General features: G+C 41.6%; 1 protein-coding gene across 2 annotated transcripts in view; it reads right to left on the bottom strand.

Moving 5' to 3' along the window:
- The window catches only part of ATP10B (ATPase phospholipid transporting 10B (putative)), a 273,772-nt gene that overhangs the window by 30,712 nt on the left and 222,015 nt on the right, over positions 1-21,045 (bottom strand). For both annotated transcript variants that reach the window (XM_005558441.4, XM_073994704.1), the window contains 7 exons: positions 20,198-20,307; positions 18,007-18,133; positions 14,925-15,109; positions 9,054-9,375; positions 6,031-6,107; positions 4,537-4,662; positions 705-905 (listed from right to left, as the gene is read on the bottom strand). In XM_005558441.4, coding sequence (XP_005558498.3) covers positions 705-905; positions 4,537-4,662; positions 6,031-6,107; positions 9,054-9,375; positions 14,925-15,109; positions 18,007-18,133; positions 20,198-20,307 — 1,148 coding nt within the window. The remainder of the gene's footprint in view (positions 1-704; positions 906-4,536; positions 4,663-6,030; positions 6,108-9,053; positions 9,376-14,924; positions 15,110-18,006; positions 18,134-20,197; positions 20,308-21,045) is intronic.

Here is a 21,045-nt window from a genome sequence, read left to right on the forward strand (position 1 = left end):
TGGCTTTGCCCTCCTTTCCTCCAGGTGCAAGATACTCTCTGGCATTGCAAAGTCCCTCTTTCCAGAGTTCCCTCTTCGAGGCATCCAGGGTCCCTTGATCCAGCTTCTTGCTGGTGCTGGGAGTGCATGCTGTCTGACTTCTCCAAATCACTCAGGGCTGCAGTGTGGCCTCTCTGGACCTCCTAGGATGCCACCAGATGACTTCTCAGGCCTGCCTTAGTCTATTTGATACCAGCAAGTTCTAAAGCACATGTAATTTTGAGTTCTAAGTTTTACCTTCCCTAATATGAAAACAGAACCATTGTATATCTTATCCAGTGAAAAGCAAGTAGCTATAAATCCCAGCGGCTCCCAAACTGGGTTTTGGGGGTTCCATCGATGCATCTCAGAGCCTGGAGGGGACCGCCAAAAGGTATAGGATCTTTCTGCATGCCTCTTCCCCTTCGACTAGGGCAGTCCCATATTAATGTGTGATATAATTAAGAAATAATTAAAAATACCCACTAGTCTGGCCCAACGCCCTCAATAGCAAATGGGAAACAGGTCAGGAAAGAGAGAGGAGTTACTCAAAGGAAATGATGGAACAGTGGTCAGAATGCAGGCTCCTGACCCCAGCATACAGCTTTCTCTGATGCCTCCAGCAGGGAGGGTAGAGGTCAGTAAGAAGCTGAAGTCACCTCCCCTTGGCCGCCCGATCCCCTTACCTCAGAGTTCTGGCCACTCCTGTATAGCTCAGGCAATGCCAGGAGTGTTTCTGCAGAGATGTCTTTGTCAAGGACTCCAAAGACGAGAGGAGGCAAGGAGGTAAAGAAGAGGTTGAAGAATATCATCTGCCAGTAATCAATCATGGTGGAGCCAGAGAAACCACAGAAGAACTGATACCAGAAGAGCAGGTTGACATAGCACTGCAGGCAAAGAGCATGGCCTTGTGAGTGGGGCTCCGTGTGCAGCCGGTCACCAGCTGCTGCTTGGGACCTGTGGGAGCTGCTGGAGTGGCAGTTTCCTCATTTATAACACACAGGGTTATGTAAGGATTAGAGGTAATTCTAATCCTCGAAGTAGTAGCTACTGCTGTTACCACTACTACGGTTGCTACTGACATTCTTCAGGACCTGAAGGGAATTCCACCAACTTGTTTAAGGGGAGTGGACAGTGAGTCTTCACTTAACATTGCCAATAGGTTCTTAAAAACTGCAACTTAAAGCAAAATGATGTATGGCAAGTCCTGGAATAACATTGTTTCATTCAACATCACAGTTTCTAAGAACCTATTGATGACATTAAGTGAGGACTTACTGTACCGTGGTGGTTAAAACTACAGATTTTGGAGGCAGAGAGGCCTGGTTTTGAATCCCCAGTTCTGTCACTTACTAGCTGTGTGACCTTGGACAAACTGCTTAACGTTTCTGAACATCATTTTATCATTTGTCAGCTGGGAAGAGTAGTACTTAGACCAATGGCATGTGAAATATGAATGGCAGTAGAGTGGTAATAGAAAGAGATGTCACTGACAAAGGGGTAATAGAAAGACTGAACCATGAGCAGGACACCTGGTAGGATGATGACCTCGTGAGAAGGTTGACGTCACTATACTTTTCTAATGATCATGCAGCTCAGAAGGGTGAATGAGAAAATCTGCCTAAAGGTTGTTCGTTTTTTTCTAAAACTTTCTCACTCAAGATCTCCTGTCTAGTGGGTGGGCTGGGTCACTGTTATTGTCTGCCATATTGCGGTATGGTTTGGTGATTTGACCAAGGTCATACATATAAGCAGCTGGTCCTGGAGTTAGAACTAGAACTTCTCAGTTATGTGGGGCTGAGGCACAGAGATGTGAAGGGTCTTGCAAGAAATCATTCAGCAGGTTTGTGTTCAAGCTGTAACTACTATTACTGAACTGCTGAGTCAATGTTATTTTGGAGGGGCTCTCTATTTTAACAAACATATTGCCACTAGTAGTAACATCGGTATAAGATTTGACCTTCTATATGTGCCAGGAGTGAGATATACATCAGTATATTAGCATATAGTACATCACTGGATGTGCAATACACACTATAGATTGTCCTAACAACCTTGAAAGGTTAATATTGCTATTAGCAATAGTACTATGTTATTGTACAATATATCACACATGTTGATATTAACAATAATATTAACATTATTAGGTCCACTCTACAGATGAAGAATCTGAGGTTCTGACACACTGTTGCCCCCTGCCCAAATTCAGAGCTAAAGAGTGGTACAATCAGCATCTGAATTTTCAAAGTTCTTTCTCTTTTTAACCACCTCTAAACTTTCTCAGTCCTATCTTTGGCTTGTACAATTAGACTTTCCTAGACATATATAGCTTGCAAAGCTGAAAATATTTATTATCTAGCTCTTTGAAGAGAAAGCTTCCTGAGACCTGATGTAGACAGTAAGCCTCACGCGGGCCATGATTGGCTTGATTCTTGCTCTATACCCATTGCTCAGCCCTGTTCCCAACACACAGCAGACATTCAACTGTTATTTGAATCGATGTAGTTAATCTTAGCTCTATGCTAACACCCATCCTGGAGTTTTAACATTACAGAGTGCTTCTTTCCTACTGAGGCCCTGGTAAGATCTTGGTTGTTTTTCACTTCTGCTTAACTGGAATCTTTGTACCTTGCAGGAAGTGCATTGAACCCTGTGGCAGCATTGCTGAGATTGGATGCCTGCTCTTTCTCAAGAAGCTACAGTGCAGTAATTAATTCATTGTTCAAATTTCAGAGCAGGCCGGGTTTTAATCCCCTCTGAAATTGGTTTCTGATGGGGAAGTCATAGTTCTCCACCTTCTAATTGCAACAGGGAGATAATGCGGCATCAGTATCGCAATTTTGAGCATGGCATTGGGCTGGAAATAAATATCATTTAAGCTTTGAAAGCGTGGCTGCTTGGAAACGTTTTCTTTCCTATTTCACAAATTTAATGCAGAGAAGAGGCTGTGCTTATTGAAAAGAATTATTCCTTGAGCTGCCAAAAAAATTAAACAGGGGCATTTTGAATTCTAAGTAAACAGTCTTTCACTCTCAAAGTGAGTTTCAAGTCAGATGGAGTGACTTGTTTGCATAGACTTGCTGAGATAATATTACCATCGAGTTGACTGAATTTACATTACTTTTTGTCATGCTGTTTATCTACATATACATTGAACTTTGCACAGAAAGTCATTCCTGAGCAAGGGTGACTGTGTCAGAGTCTGAAAGAAAGACTGGAGCAAGAGGGAAAAACATGCAATTTTGTAGCTACTACCTGGCTAATGTTTCTCTTCCATCACCTTGGTCTTAATGCTCCTCTTTTACTTATGCAAAGAGGAGTCAAATTTTGTTTGGAAGATCTTAGAGTTTATTGAAAGCCTTTGAACTAGATAATGAAAAACTCAGTCTTTTGTTCCCTCCACTAGTATAGCAATGTTCTGACTTCTTCCTATACCCATTGTAAATAAAGGGCTTTTCAAACAAGAGTCTTCTGACAGTTTTAATACCTCAATTGGTATGTGTTTGCTTTGGGACCTCATCAACAGGACAGAAACCAACATAGTTTTTAGGAGACACAACTTATTGTTTGTATTTGTATAGGGCTATATGCTTTTCAGAGCTCTGACTCTAAGGCCTCTTGACATAGAATCAGTTTCCCCATATTATTGATGAAAAGATTAATTAATCTCTGTGAGCTTCAGTTTCTTCAAGGTCATACAGCATGTTGGAGTCAGGTAAGATTACACAGACAATCTCTGCACCTCAAACATTTTGCCAAGTAGACATTTTATTTAGTATCCTGCCCTCCAGGAACTCCCTGAAAGAAAGCCAGGGGCACTGAAGTGATGTACAAGTCCCAAGTTGAAGCCATGGGCTCCAGCCTTATATTCTGTGAGGTACTTTTCATCTTCACTCTCCCAAGGCATGGGGTGTAACTCTTGCATTGAGCTGGCTCTATATAGAGAGGAAATCTAAGATACAAGTCAGACTAGCTCTTCAAATCCTTCTTTGTTACAATAAGAAAATCTCATTTATGAGATTTAACTCCAAGAGTAATGACAGCAACAACAATAACAAAAAATGGTTAACTTTATAGACGATTATGATATGCTAATCACTGTATATGCAAGCTTTCATTTAGTTCTCATAGCAAATATATGAGAAAGGTACTATTACCACCCCCCGTTTTACAGATGGTGAAACTGAGATTTAGGGACATTACAACATATGGGAATCTGGATTTGAACCCAATGTGTCTGACTCCAGAGTCTACACTAGTAGCCATTCGTGCTGCCCTCTGTGTGCCAGGTGCTTTTCATACAGCATTGCCAATTCTCCCAATAACTTCACAAAAATAGAAAGAGAAGAGTCTAGCTCAAGGTCACAGAGCTATTAAGGAACAGTTTCAAGATCCAACACTATGCCAGCCTGACTCCTTCCTTTTATGCTGAGGTGCTTTGCCCACTGCTAGGGGGAGATCTGGCGCTGTGGCAAGGACTGCCAAGGCCTGGGTGGGAGGATGCCACAGGCTACTTACCACATTCTTGTAGAGGTAGTACACCACCATCCTGGCCAGGCGCGAGTAACACCAGTGGCCGTGCACAAGCAGTAGCTTCTTGAGATGCTTAAAGCGGGCAATGGCAAAGTCGCTGGACATGACAGCCTGAGAGGGGAGAACAGACACATCAGCTTCCATCCATGGCTGCCAGTGCCCCAGAGGGACTCTCTCAAGGGCGTTGCTTTGGTCTAGGCCTGTGGCCAGCAGAGTCCTAAAGACCCCTTGTTGTGTTCACTCTTGGGTAGCTTTTTGGATTCTGACACCCCACCCTCCCTTCTGGGAAATCCAAACCTCACTAGAATCCAAGGAGGGCAGATCAGAAGGGATCAGTGGTCTAGGGTGGCTCTGCATCCGTTTCTCCAGCAAGCAGGATTTATAAACAGACATGTTCAAAGAGTACTATAAACTGTGTCTTGTTCTGAGTAATCCCAGGGGCAGAAGACGCATTTCAGCTCCAGGTAAAGGAAGAGCTGTCACTTAGCTCCATCTGTGACTGTGGCCCATTATGTATCAGGCACCGTGCTAGGGAGGTGATGGTTAACCAGAGAGAAGGGGCTTCTATTCAAGCAATTTTCAATCCTCTGAACACTTTCACCACCCCCTGAGGCAGGCCATTGGCTCCATTCACAGATGGAGCTAAGTGACAGCTCTTCCTTTACCTGGAGGTGAAATACGTCTTCTGCCCCTGGGATTACTCAGAACAAGAAACAGTTTATAGTACTCTTTTGAAAACATGAACACTGAACATGCCTGTTTGTAAATCCTGGTATAAATTTTGGTCTAATTCCCTGTGCCCCAGTTTCCCAATCTAAAAAATGGAATAGCAGTCCATTAGAGGGTGTGATGATTATTAAAGTTCAATGAGATCCTAAATATGAAGTGTCTAATGCAAGCCAGGATGGCTTTGAATATGGCCCAAAATTATGAGACTTATTTTTTGCAGTTTTTTAAAGCTCATCAGCTATAGTTAGTGCATTTTATGTGTAGCCCAATATAATTCTTCCAATGTGGCCCAGGGAAGCCTAAAGATTGGATATCCCTGGTCTAACAGATTGCTGGCATATAGGAGATACGCAAAGGGTAACATTTCAGAACTATTCTGCAGCTTCCCAGTCAATGCTCTCTATCCTCATCAACAAATTTAAGCAGTGCCAAATGTTTACACTGGTGGTGGAAATACAATTGTTAATGGCTCAAAACCCACAAACACAAAATGTTGTCTGTTTTAATGGGAACATTTAGCAGTCAAGTTAGTATTCTTTCAAGCTGAATTTTGACACTATGAAAGTGTACATTTGCAAAATGATTTCCAATGTCCTTATGTCTGTCATTGCTTATGGAGGGCATTGCAACTTTGGATGTGGGTGGAAGTTCTCAGGGAGAAGTTTCTCCAACACTCTGGAGATTTCTTTATATCTCAACTAAGGACCAAAGAAAGGAAGGAAGAAACAAGAAAGTTGCAGAGAACAATACCTGCATGCCTTCCTGTCCAGATATTCCAATTCCAATATCAGCAGCTTGAATCATGCTTACATCATTTGCTCCATCACCTGAAAGAGAGGTCATGAGGTATCTTTATTTTTGGTTCAACTGCTCAGTGACAATGAGGTAGCTATAAAGTGTCCCCAGTTATGTACAATTGAATCCTTTCAACATTAGTGCTATAGAAAGTTATTGCTATAGTACTTTCCTTGGACAATAAGTCCACCATTTTCTTTACCATTCAACAAATATAGGACTTACTAAGTGTCTTTTTTTTCTAGGCACAGCACTAGGTATTGGGGATATAATGGTAATCAAGAGACTTGGGCAGTTTTCAAAAAAAAAAAAATGCCTTCACAAATGTTACAGTGAACTTTACTGATCAGCAAATGGAGAAGTTGAGCAACTTAGAGACTTGGCAAGGGTAATTCCACTAGAGAAAGGACCCAGGAGAAATGGAACCCAGATCTTTCAGATTCCAGGGCCAACACATTCCCCCCAGTCAAACTTGAAATACTAACCATATCAAGACAACTGGACAGTTTGGACAGTGAAATCATCAGAAATTGTCAATGGTTTCCAAGGTGAGGGATGATATTCTGTTTTGTTTCTCAGTGTAGAAAAATGAGATTGACTCATGTTTTTGAAATACATTTAGTCACACTGAGTTCCCATTCAATGAACTGAGTTGTTTCAGGAAACTGGAGGTAAGGCATAGAAACACACACACACACACACACACACACAGAGTCTCCTTGTATACCAAGACTGTTCAAGATCTTTCTGTGATGAGGGAAATGTTCTATATCTGCACTGTCCAATACAGAAACCAGTAGCCACATATGACTATGGAAATTTTGCTGGTGAAATTCAATTTAATTAAATTTAAGTAGCCACAGATAGCTCTATACAGCGAGGCCTTCCCCCGAAGGTAAACTCTCCCCAGTGCTTTATCTTTTAGATGGGAGTTCAGCAAACTTTTTCTGTAAAGGGTCAGATGGTAAATATTTTAGGTTTTGTGAGCCAAGAAGCAAAACTGAACAGTTATTCTTGCTGACAGGCTATTAGTATTTTATAAATTTTACATTGAAAAATAGAAAAATCATTCTTAGTATCCATACAAAAACATGCCGTGGGTTGGATTCAGCCTGCAGGCCATAGTTTGCCAACCCTTGTTGTAGACTATGCTGCCTTCATTCTTTTCCTGGCCATACCTGTTTTCTAGCAGTTTCTCAGAATAAGCCGCAATTAATATTTATATTATTATGATATAGAATTTATATTGATATTTTTTATATTTCTATATATAGAAATTTATATCTTTATATCTATATATTTGTAAAGATATAAAATATCATATATGTTTATTATATATTATGATATAGAATATAAAATGGGAGGGAGAGAATGATTCTTCTAGTTATCTGATGACACATTTATTGGTCTTTAAAATTGTGCCATAAGTAGCCTTTATTCTAAAATTTTTTTTGATTGCATAGCAATGCATAATTTTAATCATCCCCATGGCAGAATAAATCCAACCTTTAACCTCTTCTGTTAGTGAACCAGGAGAAGTAGAGGTGTGAAACCATGCTATTTCTTGCCACGCTGGTTTTGTTTCTGTTGCTATGGGAGTGAAGCCAATATCTGACCTCAGAAAATCATTCTTGGGCTATTGCCTTATGTGTGTCTGAATTTCTGAAGAGGACAATTCCAGGCATAAAAGTAGGATGTCGTTGCTAAAGGTTTGTTCTCTGCTTTCTTTCTGCCTCACTCTTATTATTCTCTACTGTTCTTACCTGAAGACCAGGAACAAAACCATCATGTTTAATAGGGTTTCTATTTGAAATGTCAGGAAAGAAAATCTTTTCTCATGCCTGTGTAGAAGGAGGAGAAGCTGGCAACATCTGTAAGAATATCCCTCAGAGATATCCCTGTCCCATTTCATCCCCTAAGAGAAGGCAATATTTACTATGTGCTTGGTATGTGCTGGGCAGGGGATCCAACAGTGAATAAGGCTGACGTGATCTTTCTGCTCGAGGAACTCAAGTAGATGTTCTACTGAGTGATGGTCTACTGAGGTCTACTCGAGTAATGTTCTACTGTGATGGTCTACTGAGGAGGCCATCACAGAAGGTATGACAGTGCTTTGAGCTATGAGTCCTGGGTGCTGTGGGAGCCCCCAGGGGAAAGCAAAGTTAGGTGGGATTGGAAGAAGTGTTTTACAGAGGAAATAACTTGTGCAAAGGCCCAGAAGTGAGAGAGGACACGGCCCAGAATGGTAAACAGTTTCATTTGTTGGAACATGGAAAGGCAAATGTTGGAGAAAGAAAGGTGACCACAATAAGAGCTGTGGCTGAGGGTAACAGAAGATCACAAAGATTCTTTTAAACCAGGTTTGGTTGTTCCTGACAGGTGTTAAGTAAGTGCAGTTTTCATTTCTCTGTCCCAACATGATTAAAGTTTAGCCCCCTCTGAAAAATTCTTTATCAACCAGTGCTAGCATCTATTGGTGATATTCTTTGTGCTGGCCTCATATTTAGAAATAAACGCAAGTTAAACATGAGATAGTTCCAATCTTCAAAATCTCCCCACCAGCCATCAACACTCAGAATACTATCAAATCCCTGAACACCTGAAGCTGTGGCATGCACAAAGTATGAAAGGGAGAATGATCTGAATCCCAGAATTAAGATGGTCTGAGTATATATCATTGATGGCAACATTTCTTGAACTACCCGGATGCACTGAATTCAAGGCCTCTGCTGGTTTTGACCTCCATCTAAATCCTGATTTATCTTTAGCTGACTTGCTAGTTCCAGGAACTCTGATGCACTGTCCCACTTCATCCCCTAGTTGCTGCATCTTGATTGTCATTTTGAACTCTCTCCCTCTAAGACAATGACTCTCAGCCTAAGCATTCTGACTTTGAGACCTGACCTCCCACCTCTGGTCCGGTCTTTCATCAGATCATCCCTGCCAAGGTGCCACCCGCATCTCAGTATGATGGGTACCTATGGAAAGGGTCATGACGTGCAACTTGTCTCGCACCAACTTGACTACCATACTCTTCTGGAGTGGCGTGGAGCGGCAGCACAGGACGGACCGACAATACTGGGTCAATTCCAGAAACTTCTTCTCTAGCTTTCCCTGGAAGATGGCATTCAATGTCTTCCCGTCGATGACCAATCCAGCTTCTGGAACCACAGCTTCTGAGGTGATGGATGGTGTCTTGGAAGGTAAGTGGAACCCAAAGAGCTTGCGGTCTGGCTTCTGTAGTTCATGAAATTGCTTTAGCTCTTCCAATGCACAATTGAGGATGGATTCACAGGTCTCCTATAAAGAGGCATAATAATACAGTATTTTTAAGCAACCTTGGAAATGCATGTTAACAATTTCACTTTATTCTTTAGTGAGATAGTCATAAAAATCTACTATCATAGAGATTACTTATAAGCTATTCTCAATTTTTACATTTCTTTGCAATATATGACATAACATCAAAGGAATATTAATTTGGAACCAAATTAACAGACAAAATAGAAGACACTGCTTGTGAGTGGGAGTGAAAATAGCTCAGCAAGATGGAGACAGATACAAGGATGGCATAATAAATAATACTAATATGATGGTAAATAATGATAATATATCATGCTGGTATGGTGCTTTCTATTTCTCACAGGTCATTTAAGTTCCCCTTTGTTCCTCAGAACATTCCTGTGTGGTAGATAGGGTGTGTATTCCCAGTCTTAGAGATGAGGAGATTGAAATGAGATCTTTAATAACTCACCCAAGATCATCCAAACTTAGTAGTGGAGTCAGGATCATTACTACTTCAACTGTGGCTTCCTAATTGAAAAAATACATTGTCCCTGTGTTTTTCCATTGTTGTATTCCACGAAGGGTGCTAAGAACTGTGGCATGAAGCATTGATCATGTTGGTTTGAACGGACTTTGGTTATGAAACTCTTATTGATGGAAATAAGCTTATTAATTTTTTCTGATGTTTGCCTTGAAATATAGTGAGAAAATATTTCCTTTTTCAATTTTTTTCTTCCATTACTTTTGATTATATCAAAGATAGTCATATTTTGATTCAAATTTATTCTTGATATCAACTTTTCTGAACATCACTTTTTAATAAAGTCGCAGAAAACAGCATTATCAATTTATTTATTTTTATTATACTTTAAGTTCTAGGGTACATGTGCACAATGTGCAGGTTACATATGTATACATGTGCCATGTTGGTTTGCTGCAGCCATTAACTTGTCATTTACATTAGATATTTCTCCTAATGCTATCCCTCCCTGATTCCCCTACCCCATGACAGGCCCCGGTGTGTGATGTTCCCTGCCCTGTGTCCAAGTGTTCTCATTGTTCAGTTCCCACCTCCGAGTGAGATGTGGTGTTTTGTTTTCTGTCCTTGCAATAGTTTGCTCAGAATGATGGTTTCTAGCTTCATCCATGTCGCTACAAAGGACATGAACTCATCCCTTTTTATGGCTGCATAGTATTCCATGGTGTATATGTGCCACATTTTCTTAATCCAGTCTCTCATTGATGGACATTTGGGTTGATTCCAAGTCTTTGCTATTGTGAATAGTGCCACAATAAACATATGTGTGCGTGTATCTTTATAGCAGCATGATTTATAATCCTTTGGGTATAAACCCAGTAATGGGATGGCTGGATCAAATGGTATTTCTAGTTCTAGATCCTTGAGGAATCACCACACTGTCTTCCACAACGGTTGAACTAGTTTACAGTCCCACCAACAGTGTAAAAGTGTTCCTTTTTATCCACATCCTCTCCAGCACCTGTTGTTTCCTGACTTTTCAATGATCGCCATTCTGACTGGTGTAATATGGTATCTCACTGTGGTTTTGATTTGCATTTCTCTGATGACCAGTGATGATGAGCATTTTTTTCACGTGTCTGTTGGCTGCATAAATGTCTTCTTTTGAAAAGTGTTGATATCCTTTGTCCACTTTTTGATGGGATTGATTTTTTCTTGTAAATTTAAGTTCTTTGTAGATTGTGGATATTAGCCCTTTGTCAGATGGGTAGATTGCAAAAATTTTCTCCCATTCTGTAGGTTGCCTGTTCACTCTGATGGTAGTTTCTTTTGCTGTGCAAAAGCTCTTTAGTTTAATTTGATCCCATTTGTCTATTTTGGCTTTTGTTGCCATTGCTTTTGGTGTTTTAGTCATGAAGTCCTTGCCCATGCCTATGTCCTGAATGGTATTGCCTAGGTTTTCTTCTAGGGTTTTTATGGTTTTAGGTCTAACATTTAAGTCTCTAATCCATCTTGAATTAATTTAATCAATTTTAATATCATTGTTTTCTTCACATGGGTCTTCATTTTACAGTGTTCCTTCATCCATGGCAAGGGATGATGATTTTACATTTATTGAAGTGCTAAAAGTTTCTTCTAAAAATAATATGCAAAGTGAGTCAACTTATTAAGTAAAAAAACAGTACAAGTCATATACAGATTTTGGAAAATATTGTGAAAGCAATTCTGAAGGGCCAGGGTTAGGGAACACTGATCTTGAGATTTCTGTCTGGGAAAATGTCTGGCATAACTTTTTTTTTTTGTTTTGTTTTGTTTTGAGGCAGAGTCTCATTCTGTCACCCAGTCTGGAGTGCAGTGGCATGATCTCGTCTCATTGCAACCTCTGCCTCCAGGGTTCAAGTGATTTTCGTGCCTCAACCTCCCAAGTAACTGGGATTACCAGCATGCACCACCATACTTGGCTGATTTTTATAGTTTTAGTAAAGACAGGGTTTCACCATTTTAGCCAGGCTGGTCTTGAACTCCTGACCTCAAGTGATCCATCTGCCTTGGCCTCCAAAGTGCTGGGATTACAGGTGTTAGTCACTGCACTCTGTCCTGGCATAACTTATTTTGGAAAGAACAAAGACATAGTTTATTATTCCTGTGCCTACCTTTAAGATGCTAAATTGAGTGTTGCAGGCACTAGAATATGCATAGAGCCCAGGGGGGCCACAGGAAGCAGTTCTAGGAGTGTGCGCTTATACCAGAGGCACTTATCTGGAAGAGATCAAAGTAGTCCTTTGGAAGCTGGGACTGGCACCAATTATATAAATTCCTCCAATGTATGACTAAAGCAAGTCATTGGAGACATAAGCTTTAAAATTAAGTCATCTCTGAATTTACTTATTTCCAGCTTTTAAAATAGTACAATAATTACCATTCATTGAACATTTAGAATACCTCCTGTACTGTGGTAGGAAGCCTCTAAGATGGTGGTTCCCAGTGATCTCCAGTTCCTGGTATTCATGCCCTTGTGTAGTCTCCTTTCATTGACTGTGGTCTAGACCTAGAGACTCCTTTCTGATGAAGGGAATTCTGCAGAAGTGATGGGATGTCACCTCCCATATTAGGTTATAAAAAGACAGTGGCTTACAATTTGGTGTTCTTTCTCACTTTCTCTTGCATGATTAGCCCTGAGGAAAACCAGCTATCATGTTGTATAGCAGTCCTGTGGAGAGGCCCACAGAGTGAGAAACAGGCCTGCTAACAGTTATGTGGGTGAATTTGGAAGCAGAACTCCTTCCCATGCCCAAACCACCCACCTGTTGAGCCATCAGATGAGCCCACAGCCCTGACCAACAGCTTGAGTCCAACCTCAAGAGAGACCTTGAGCTAGGAATGCCCAGCTAAGATGCCCCTGAACTCCTAATCCACAGAAACCATAAGATAATAAATGTCTGTTGTTTCAGGTCCTAAGGTTTGGAGTTATTTGTTATGTAGCAATAGATAACTAACATAGGTACTGTACTAAGTAAGTCATTTTCTTCTGTGATCTTATTTAATCCTGCCAGTAATCTGTGAAGTTAATAGTTTTCATCTGTTTTACAGATGAGGCGAATACAAGTTCAAGAAGAATGGCGTTTGAACCATATTAAAACTTCAATGCATGTTGTTAATTATTATTAACAAAATTATTACAATAGTAATAATAGTGGTTTCAGTATTAGTTCCTATCTAATACGTTAGTTCCTTTTAAAATTCCTTGGTTGATGAACACATCAGTGATTAGTAATTCTCTCATCTTTGGGATGAGAATTCTGAGGTCTAGGTAGATCCCATAACTTCATTACTGCTTTAATACACCTAGCAAAGAGATAGTAATCCTAAATCAATTTATAGTGAATTAGGCAAATTAAAAACCTTGGAGGAAATATGTAACTACATTAAACTAGGGTTTAAATAAACTAAGAGTATATTTCCCCAGTTTCTGGCTTAACATTTTATTTTTCATCCCAGGTAAAGAGACGAAAAGACTAATCTTACAGGTTTAGTGAGCCCAAGGGTGTAGGCATGGCTGAGGATTCAGGCACTATCCTGGAGGATGCTGGACAGAAAGAACTGTCATTGACTGAATTAAAGGTGGAGTATGGCTGACTGTTCCTTAGGAGCTTTGGCTGTTTAACCAACGAGCAGATCTCCCTCTGGCTGACTGCCTCACTGGTTTGCAGATGTTCTCCTTCTAGAATTACCTGGAGTGAAAGAATCATTGCAAACCAAATTTCCATTACAAGCAGGACAGGCAGGCATGGGGATCAAGCACTCAAGCAAGCTGAAAATTACTTTCCTTCCTAAGCACAATATTAAAACCCAAGTTTTCCCTGAGCTTATTTTCATTTTGAAAATTCATTAAGGTTTAATCTAACAATCTGTGCACCTGACAGGAAAGTAAATGATTTTTCCAATTCATCTAAAGATCCTCTGGCATTTTTCATAATCTACACTAGTTTTATTTTTTAAAAAGAGGTGTATATTGTTGCTTCATGGAGTAAAAATGAAATATAAACCTCCCCAACATTCTACTGTAGGTCTACATCAGCCTCAGGCAAAACTTAGAATCCAGTGTCTTCTCTCCTTCTTTTCCTCTTTCCATCTTCTCTTTTCTCTATGGTATGTCCTAGGTGTAGGTGCCCTAGGAGCCCTATGCCCACACCCCTGCAGTAGAGTGCTCTTCTGGTTTATATCCTCTGTGTAATCCAACCCCTGCTTCCTTCTGATAGGAGCACACATCTCAATGCCCAGCCCCCACCTTCATCAGCCAAGAACATGTGGTGGCGCTTTACTTTCTGCATTTTGAATTGTGAAAACAGATACTTCCCCCTAAAATCAAAATGGTGTTATAGCTTTGAATATGCCTCTTCAGCTTTCCCAGTCTTCTCTCCAAATCTCACTCCCTGCCACTCGTAATCTATTCTGGTTGAAAAGTGCCATTTTTAGAACTTTGCTTCATTCTTTCTCTTATCCCATAAAAACATATTGGCTTCATGCATTATTCTTTTCAGGTTTTTACTCTGTGGCAGACCAGTTTGACATATAAATTGATGCTGAAAATTTAAGCTCAGAATAATTTCAATTTAATTGGGACTTTTTCAATGGATAAGTTAGTCTTAAATAGTTGAGATTCCATAGGCAAATAGTGTGGTAGAATGTAAATAGCACTAGCTCAGTTCTAGACTTAGTTCTACCTATCAGAAACAAGCAGGGTAAACCTGAGCAAGTGACTTAGCCCCAGTAGTCTTCAGTTTCCTTATCTGTGGGGGAAATGGGGAGACTGGACCAGCAATAGAATTTGGGAGAGGTAAAACTTTCTAACAAGCAGTGCCAGAAGTAATATAAAAGAGAGCAGCCAACCATGTATGGGGATGAGATAAAGGATATTGGGCTGGATGACTTCCAGGGTCCTCCAGACTCCAAGATTCAGCGAGCTGTTGGGGGTTGGGTGCTTCCCTGGTATACCCAAATCCCACCTAGAAGCCTGTATCCTCTTGGTCGAGGGGTTGCTCTACACTTTGATATCTGCAGATATCAATACAGAGGATCACCTCACCTGATTCTCTGTGTTGATGGTGTAAACAGTGTCAGTCTGATCTAACAGTCTGCAGGAATGGGCAATGTTGACCGCTGTCTCCTGCTTATCTCCAGTCAAGACCCAGAGCTGGATCCCAGCCTCCCGCAGAGTGGCAATCGTATCTGGAACTCCTTCCTGCAGCCGGTCTTCAATCCCAGTGGCTCCTGGAGTGATCAAAGACAACAGAGTTCACATTTGTGGTAAAAGAGTAGTTGCTTAATTTCCCCAAAGCCCTGTGAAGGCAGGCAACATTTATTACATAGCATCACTGTGCTAGGCTGTGCACCTAGGATATAACAGTGAACTAGATGGAGTTGGTCTCTACCTCTGAGTTCAATGGTCATTGAATAATAATTTATAATTGAGCTATATAATGAGAGAAAGTCAAGGTACCCTGTAAATATATACCAGGAGACCTGAACTTCACCTGGAAAATCAGGGTGGGCTTTGCTGAGGAAGTGCTACTTAAAGTGAGACCTGGGAGATAATGCAAAGAGGTGGCAGAGGAGGAAAATTCCAGGTTGAGGGATCAGCGTGTGCGAAGTCCCAGAGGTTAGAGTAGAGGAAGATGCAGAAATGGAGGCAGAGCAAGGTGAGAGATGAGGCCAGAAAAGGAACTTAGGGGTGCTGGATTGTGCAGAGCCTTGTCAGGGCCTCAAAGGATTTGCAATTTATTTGGTAGTAACGAAAGCTATTCAAGGGTGTTGTGCTGGGGAGTGACAGAATCAGTTTTGACTTTTAAGAATATCATTCTAGAGAAGAGAATAGGTTGGAGATTGGAAAAGCAGGATGAGATTCAGAGCTAAAAGCTACTTAGGAGGCCAGGCAGGACTGCAGAGGAGAGGCAACAGTAGCCTGGACTGGCCTAGCAGCAATAGGAATAGAAGTGAAAGGACTGAAATCTTTGCCCTGCAACTGATCAAAGCAGAATTAATAGGGACTCACATTTTTGATAATATTCTTGGAGGAAATTAAACAGGCAGATTCCATAATTTTTGAAGGATCTCAAGCTTTGCACCAGCCCTGATGAATAGATACCCAAATATTGAATAGTTGCTAAGTGATTAAGCAAAAATAAATCTGCTTTTCAATTGAGATTCATTTCAGATCACAGACTAATGGCTACCCATTTCACTCTGGGCAGGAGCACGGCATTTTGTTTCTTTTAATAATCCATAGTGACAATAGGTTGGCAAAGCGATTACGTTGGATGCATATTGAAAAGATTATTTCATATTTTGAGACCGCATGAAGGCATTGCAGCTTTTTAGTGGTGTGCCAGTTTCTCGGTGGAAAGTGGAATTCTCTTCTCAGCCCTCCTCTCCAAGCCATCTTGAAGGGAGACAAAGAACCCCACTATCCTGAAATGTGCCTGTTTTGCATTTGAGGGCCATATGCACAGGTAAACAACCCCATAAAAAGTGATGGCTTGGGGCCTCATCTTCCCCTACTAGTGTTAGTCTGGAAGGTGAGAGGAAGCTCACTTATTACAGTGAGGCAGAGTGAAGGAGAGAGGAGAAAAACACATTTATTTGTGTGAAAGAGAAAATGAAACAGGAAGGTTGTGAAAGCCTTTCCCAACTAGGGGAAGCCAAGCAGGTTCTGACAAGTGTGTTCTCTTCACACAGCAGAACCGGAGGAACGCCTCTCATAGAGTGAGCCTAGAGTGCTGTCCCGAAACAGAAGAATCCTCTGGGAAGGGAGAAAGGGATCAGGTGCCTGAATGGGATGACTTCCTGGTGCTATCATGTGGTAGAGTTGTCTGGCCCAGCCATTCTCTGGTTCTTGTTCAAGTGAGTTCTTGTGTTCAGCTTTAAAGGGGACCTTATGAGGCAGCAAGCAGAGGCTTCTGCAGCCGAGACATAGGAAACCAAAGGCTAAAAGATGTGGGGAGCTAATGCATTCCATTCCCCAACCCCATTCCGCCTCCTCGGCTTGTCAGCCATCCTACTTTACAGCGACCTTGGATATTTCCCTTTGAACTCCTGTTTGGCTGGGCAGCTAGAGGCATGTGACTCATCCAGAGGAGAAGCCAAGTCTCAGAGGAGTGTGTCCCTGTCTAGAACTTGGTCCTCATCCCCAGGTCAACATTGTCCACCAAGAAGAAAGAAGGCTTTGTGCCATGTGGCCAGTGCATGCTGTTTGGGCATTGCTTACCAAGATTTTGCTCCCCAGGCGTGAGGACATTAATCCTGTTCAATAAAGCTCCCCCTTGCTTCTTAGCAATGCTTTTCCTCCAACAGAAAGCACAGCTTGTCTCTTAATCAGTCTCTGTGCTTCTCATCTCTCTCTCAGCACAGCAATCTAACTTCCATGCTGCAGCAATCAGCAGTTTTTGTAAAGCACAGATCTGTCCCTGCTTTCACCCTCTGCCCTCTCCAAACTTTTAGCAGCTGATTGACATGGCCCATCATAATCTGGGTCCTGCTGATCATTCCTGCCTTCCATCATTTCCCCCAACTCTGTTTCCCACCAGCCTCCAGACCTTCAACTGGGTCCTCCCTCTCTGCCTGACCAGCTTCTCTTCTTGCTTTCAGTTCACTGCCTTCCTAGACCCTCCCTCACCCCTGTGCTAGGCTGGCATCTCCTACTTTGTGCTTCCATCCCACCCGGCCCATCTGCTAGCCCAGCTCTCACCACAGTCTGTTGAAATTGCTTGCTCAATCATCTGGTATCGGCACTAGACTCCAGGCTCTGGGAGGGCAGACTTTTTGGCTCCTGTCCCTTGTTGCAGCCCCAAAGCCTAGCATGTCACTTGGCACATAGTAGGTGCTTAGCAAACATTTGAATGAAGGGAAGAGTGTGCTATTGGAAAAGCAGCCAAACTCAGAGGCTTCTTCCAGCAGGGAATGCAGGAATGCTCCCAGAGCATCCTCAGGAATCTGTGTGTGGCTTCTGGGTTGGGTATTGGCACGGCCCATTTGTGCCAAATACCTGGAAGGGAACCCCAGGGAAGGTTGCTAATGGAGACATATTAGTAGTGTCATAATCGGGGCCAAGAGCTCCCTTCTCAACTGGCTGCATTCCTTTTTTCCTATAATGACGGCTTATTTTTAGCTACCAAGTAAGGTGAGTTGATTCTCCAGATGCTGTGCAGTTTCCATGAGAAGCTCATCTCGGTTGTCGAGGGATGCCTCAGCCTCACGCCGGAAACTGGCCCATCTCTGGAAGTCCTCTTCACTTACAACCTACAGGATAGGAAAAGGCTCCTTAACAATTTTGGGTGGATCAACAAGATAATTTTCTCTCTCTTCCCACCTGCTGGGCCTCCTATTGGCCTGTTTGAACTTCCCTACATAATTAGATGGGGCTTTCTTCTCAATGATTTTTTCAAAAAATATGTAAATCAATGAAGATTTATCCTTGTGTTCCATTATCACTAAGAATCTGTTGTGCTCAGATCACTGGAGATGATCTGGACAGACAAGGTCCCTGTATGCCTGGGTTTATATGCTGCTGGGTAAGAGGTATTAGACAAATAAATAATTTAAAATAATTATTTCAGGGAATGCTTTGCAGAAAATGACTGATATGAGAAAGTGTGATGGGATAGAAGAGTAACTGAATAGGGGGCTGCCTTCTTTTGGAAGTTTAGGTTTCCTCGACAAAATGACCTGCAAGCTGAGATCCAATGACAGAGGGTCAGTCATGGGCAAGATCAAGAGTTAAGGCTGTGGAACAGCAATGAACTTGGCCTTCCTTCTGTTCCTTGAATGAAAGATGGAGAAAGTAAGTTCAAAAATGAGGCTGGAAAGAAAGCAGCAGCCAAATCTTGCATAACCTGTAGAGCACTCCACCAGGCATGGTGTCATACACATGGACTGCCCAGTAGCTGCAACAATCCAGCTAGCGGCCACATCTTCTTCCTTCAGAGTCCCATTTTAGACCCTCCTGTTGACATCACATGCATATTGTGTCTTATAGCAATGAAAGATTATTTTGTTCAAGCATCAAATATTCCTCAAGTCCCTCTGCATGGCACTATAGAGAAAACCAAAGGGACACAAGTAGGCCTTTTGCTTTTGAGGAATGCGTAGTCCATTAGGGGAGGCAAAATATGCACAAATAACTTCAATAGAAAATGGTGGTAAGGCATTGGGAGTGATACCTGATGTAAATGACGAGTTGATGGGTGCAGCACACCAACATGGCAAAAGTATACATATGTAACAAACCTGCACGTTATGCACATGTACCCTAGAACTTAAAGTATAATAATAATGAAAAAGAAAATGGTGGTACGGGTGTAGTTCCGATTGAGTATTGGTAAGCATTTGTCGCTGTCCCAGGTGCTGCACATGTGGTTACTTTAATCTCCATGGCAACTGCATGAGGGAGGGCTGATTAGCACCATTTTACAGATAAAACTCAGAGAAGTGAAGAAATTGCTCAAGGTCACACATCTAAAAGTAGTGAGATTGGGACTAGTACCCCGGTGGTTCTGGCTTTAAAGTGGGCATTCCTGATCTCTAATGTTACCCTAAGAACCATAAAAGACATGAAAAGCCCTGGGCATTTACGTGAGAGAACCCATGTCTAGCTATCTAGAAGTGTATGCCCATCGTAGCACCCTATTAGCTTTGCTTTTAGGTGACTCATCCGGTGTCCACACTCTGCAATTTGCAGCCCTCACTGCCTGCCTGCCTGCCTGCCTTAAAGAAGCTACAAAGTCAAAGATCTTGCGGAGAATGAGTTAGGTAATCTACAAAACTATGGCTGGGCTGAGTGCAATGTAATAGGGAGTTGTACCGACTGTGGCCAACCACAGAACACAGCTGAACATACCCCTCATCATAGGAATCAACTTCCTGGTTGTAGCTGATTGCTGCCATTCCAGAATGAAAACAGAGTTGGCCAGATCCTCTAAATTTTTAAAAGAAATCGGAAATCTAGATTTTTATGTGACCATATAAAAGCTCCCCAAATTGAAAGGAAAATAATGCATGTCTAAAAAATATAATTGGAAAGCAAAATCATAACTGAAAAAATGTTATCAGCTGTGTGTTACCCATTACACATATAATGAAAAGCAGGGCATGGCAAAGCCACACAGATATGGGACCTAGCTCTTCAGATTTTGACTTCAACAAAATTGTCAGTGTCTTGGGTTTTTGTGGCAAGTCAGAACGGCAAATCTTAAAAATGTTAAAACAACCACCTCCAATGGTCTTTTATAAAGAAAAAGAAGCAAGGTCAAGGTCATTCAGCTATTTAATGCTATTCAAAGCATGCTTGGAAGAATTTGTTCTTACCTTCTTGGCAATGCATAGTGTGCGCAGGCCATCTCTTGCATACAAGTCTAGATGCTTTTGGGTCCGGGCTTGGATTTTTCTCAGTTTCTTTTCCACATTCATGTCAGACACTGTCAAATAACCATTGTCCCACATGAGGCCATGTACAAATGCTCAGGGATCCCCATCCCCAACACCCTGGAATCTTGTGTAGTAGAGTACAAATGCTTTAGAGAAGGAATCCCTTACAGCCCACCTTAGAAACATGAAGGAGCTCTCCTGCCAGGTTGCCCTGGAAGATAATGCAGGGAGTCCTTAAATTGTCTGCTCTCTACATCTTCTCATCAAAAGCCTGGCTGAGTAAAGTGCTATGTAAGGGAGGTAGGTGGTCTAAGGTACTGTTCCCAAACAGCTGTTTGCATGAGAACCGCCTGGGAATTTAGTAATTGAGATTCTCAGGTACAATGACAGCCCAACTGAATCAGGGGACTAGAAGTTTGAATCTTGTTACCTAAGGTGTTTTTAGTTTATTCCTGGATGGCCAACTGACTTTGGAAACTGTTCTCTAAGACTATTTATCATCTTCTCTGTCTTCTACTTGAAGTCTTATATCAAGTTAGGTCCCAAGACATCTACAAGCCTGGATCTCATTAGCTGAGTTCTTCTCCTCATTTGTTTTGCTGAGCTAGGCCTTCTCTCAATGCAAGAAATAGGTTTGGAGAAAACTTTTTTTTTTTTTTTTTTTTTTTGCATTTCCTATGAATCTAGTGTGAAAAATGTGTGTGTTGCTCAAAGTCCCCTTTGTAAAGTTCTACATAAGTTTCTGTCAGAGGTAATTTGTCTTTTTCTCTTGAAATTCCAATTCCTTT

Source organism: Macaca fascicularis, chromosome 6 (assembly GCF_037993035.2).
Source record: "Macaca fascicularis isolate 582-1 chromosome 6, T2T-MFA8v1.1".
In the NCBI taxonomy this organism is placed as follows: Eukaryota; Metazoa; Chordata; class Mammalia; order Primates; family Cercopithecidae; genus Macaca; species Macaca fascicularis.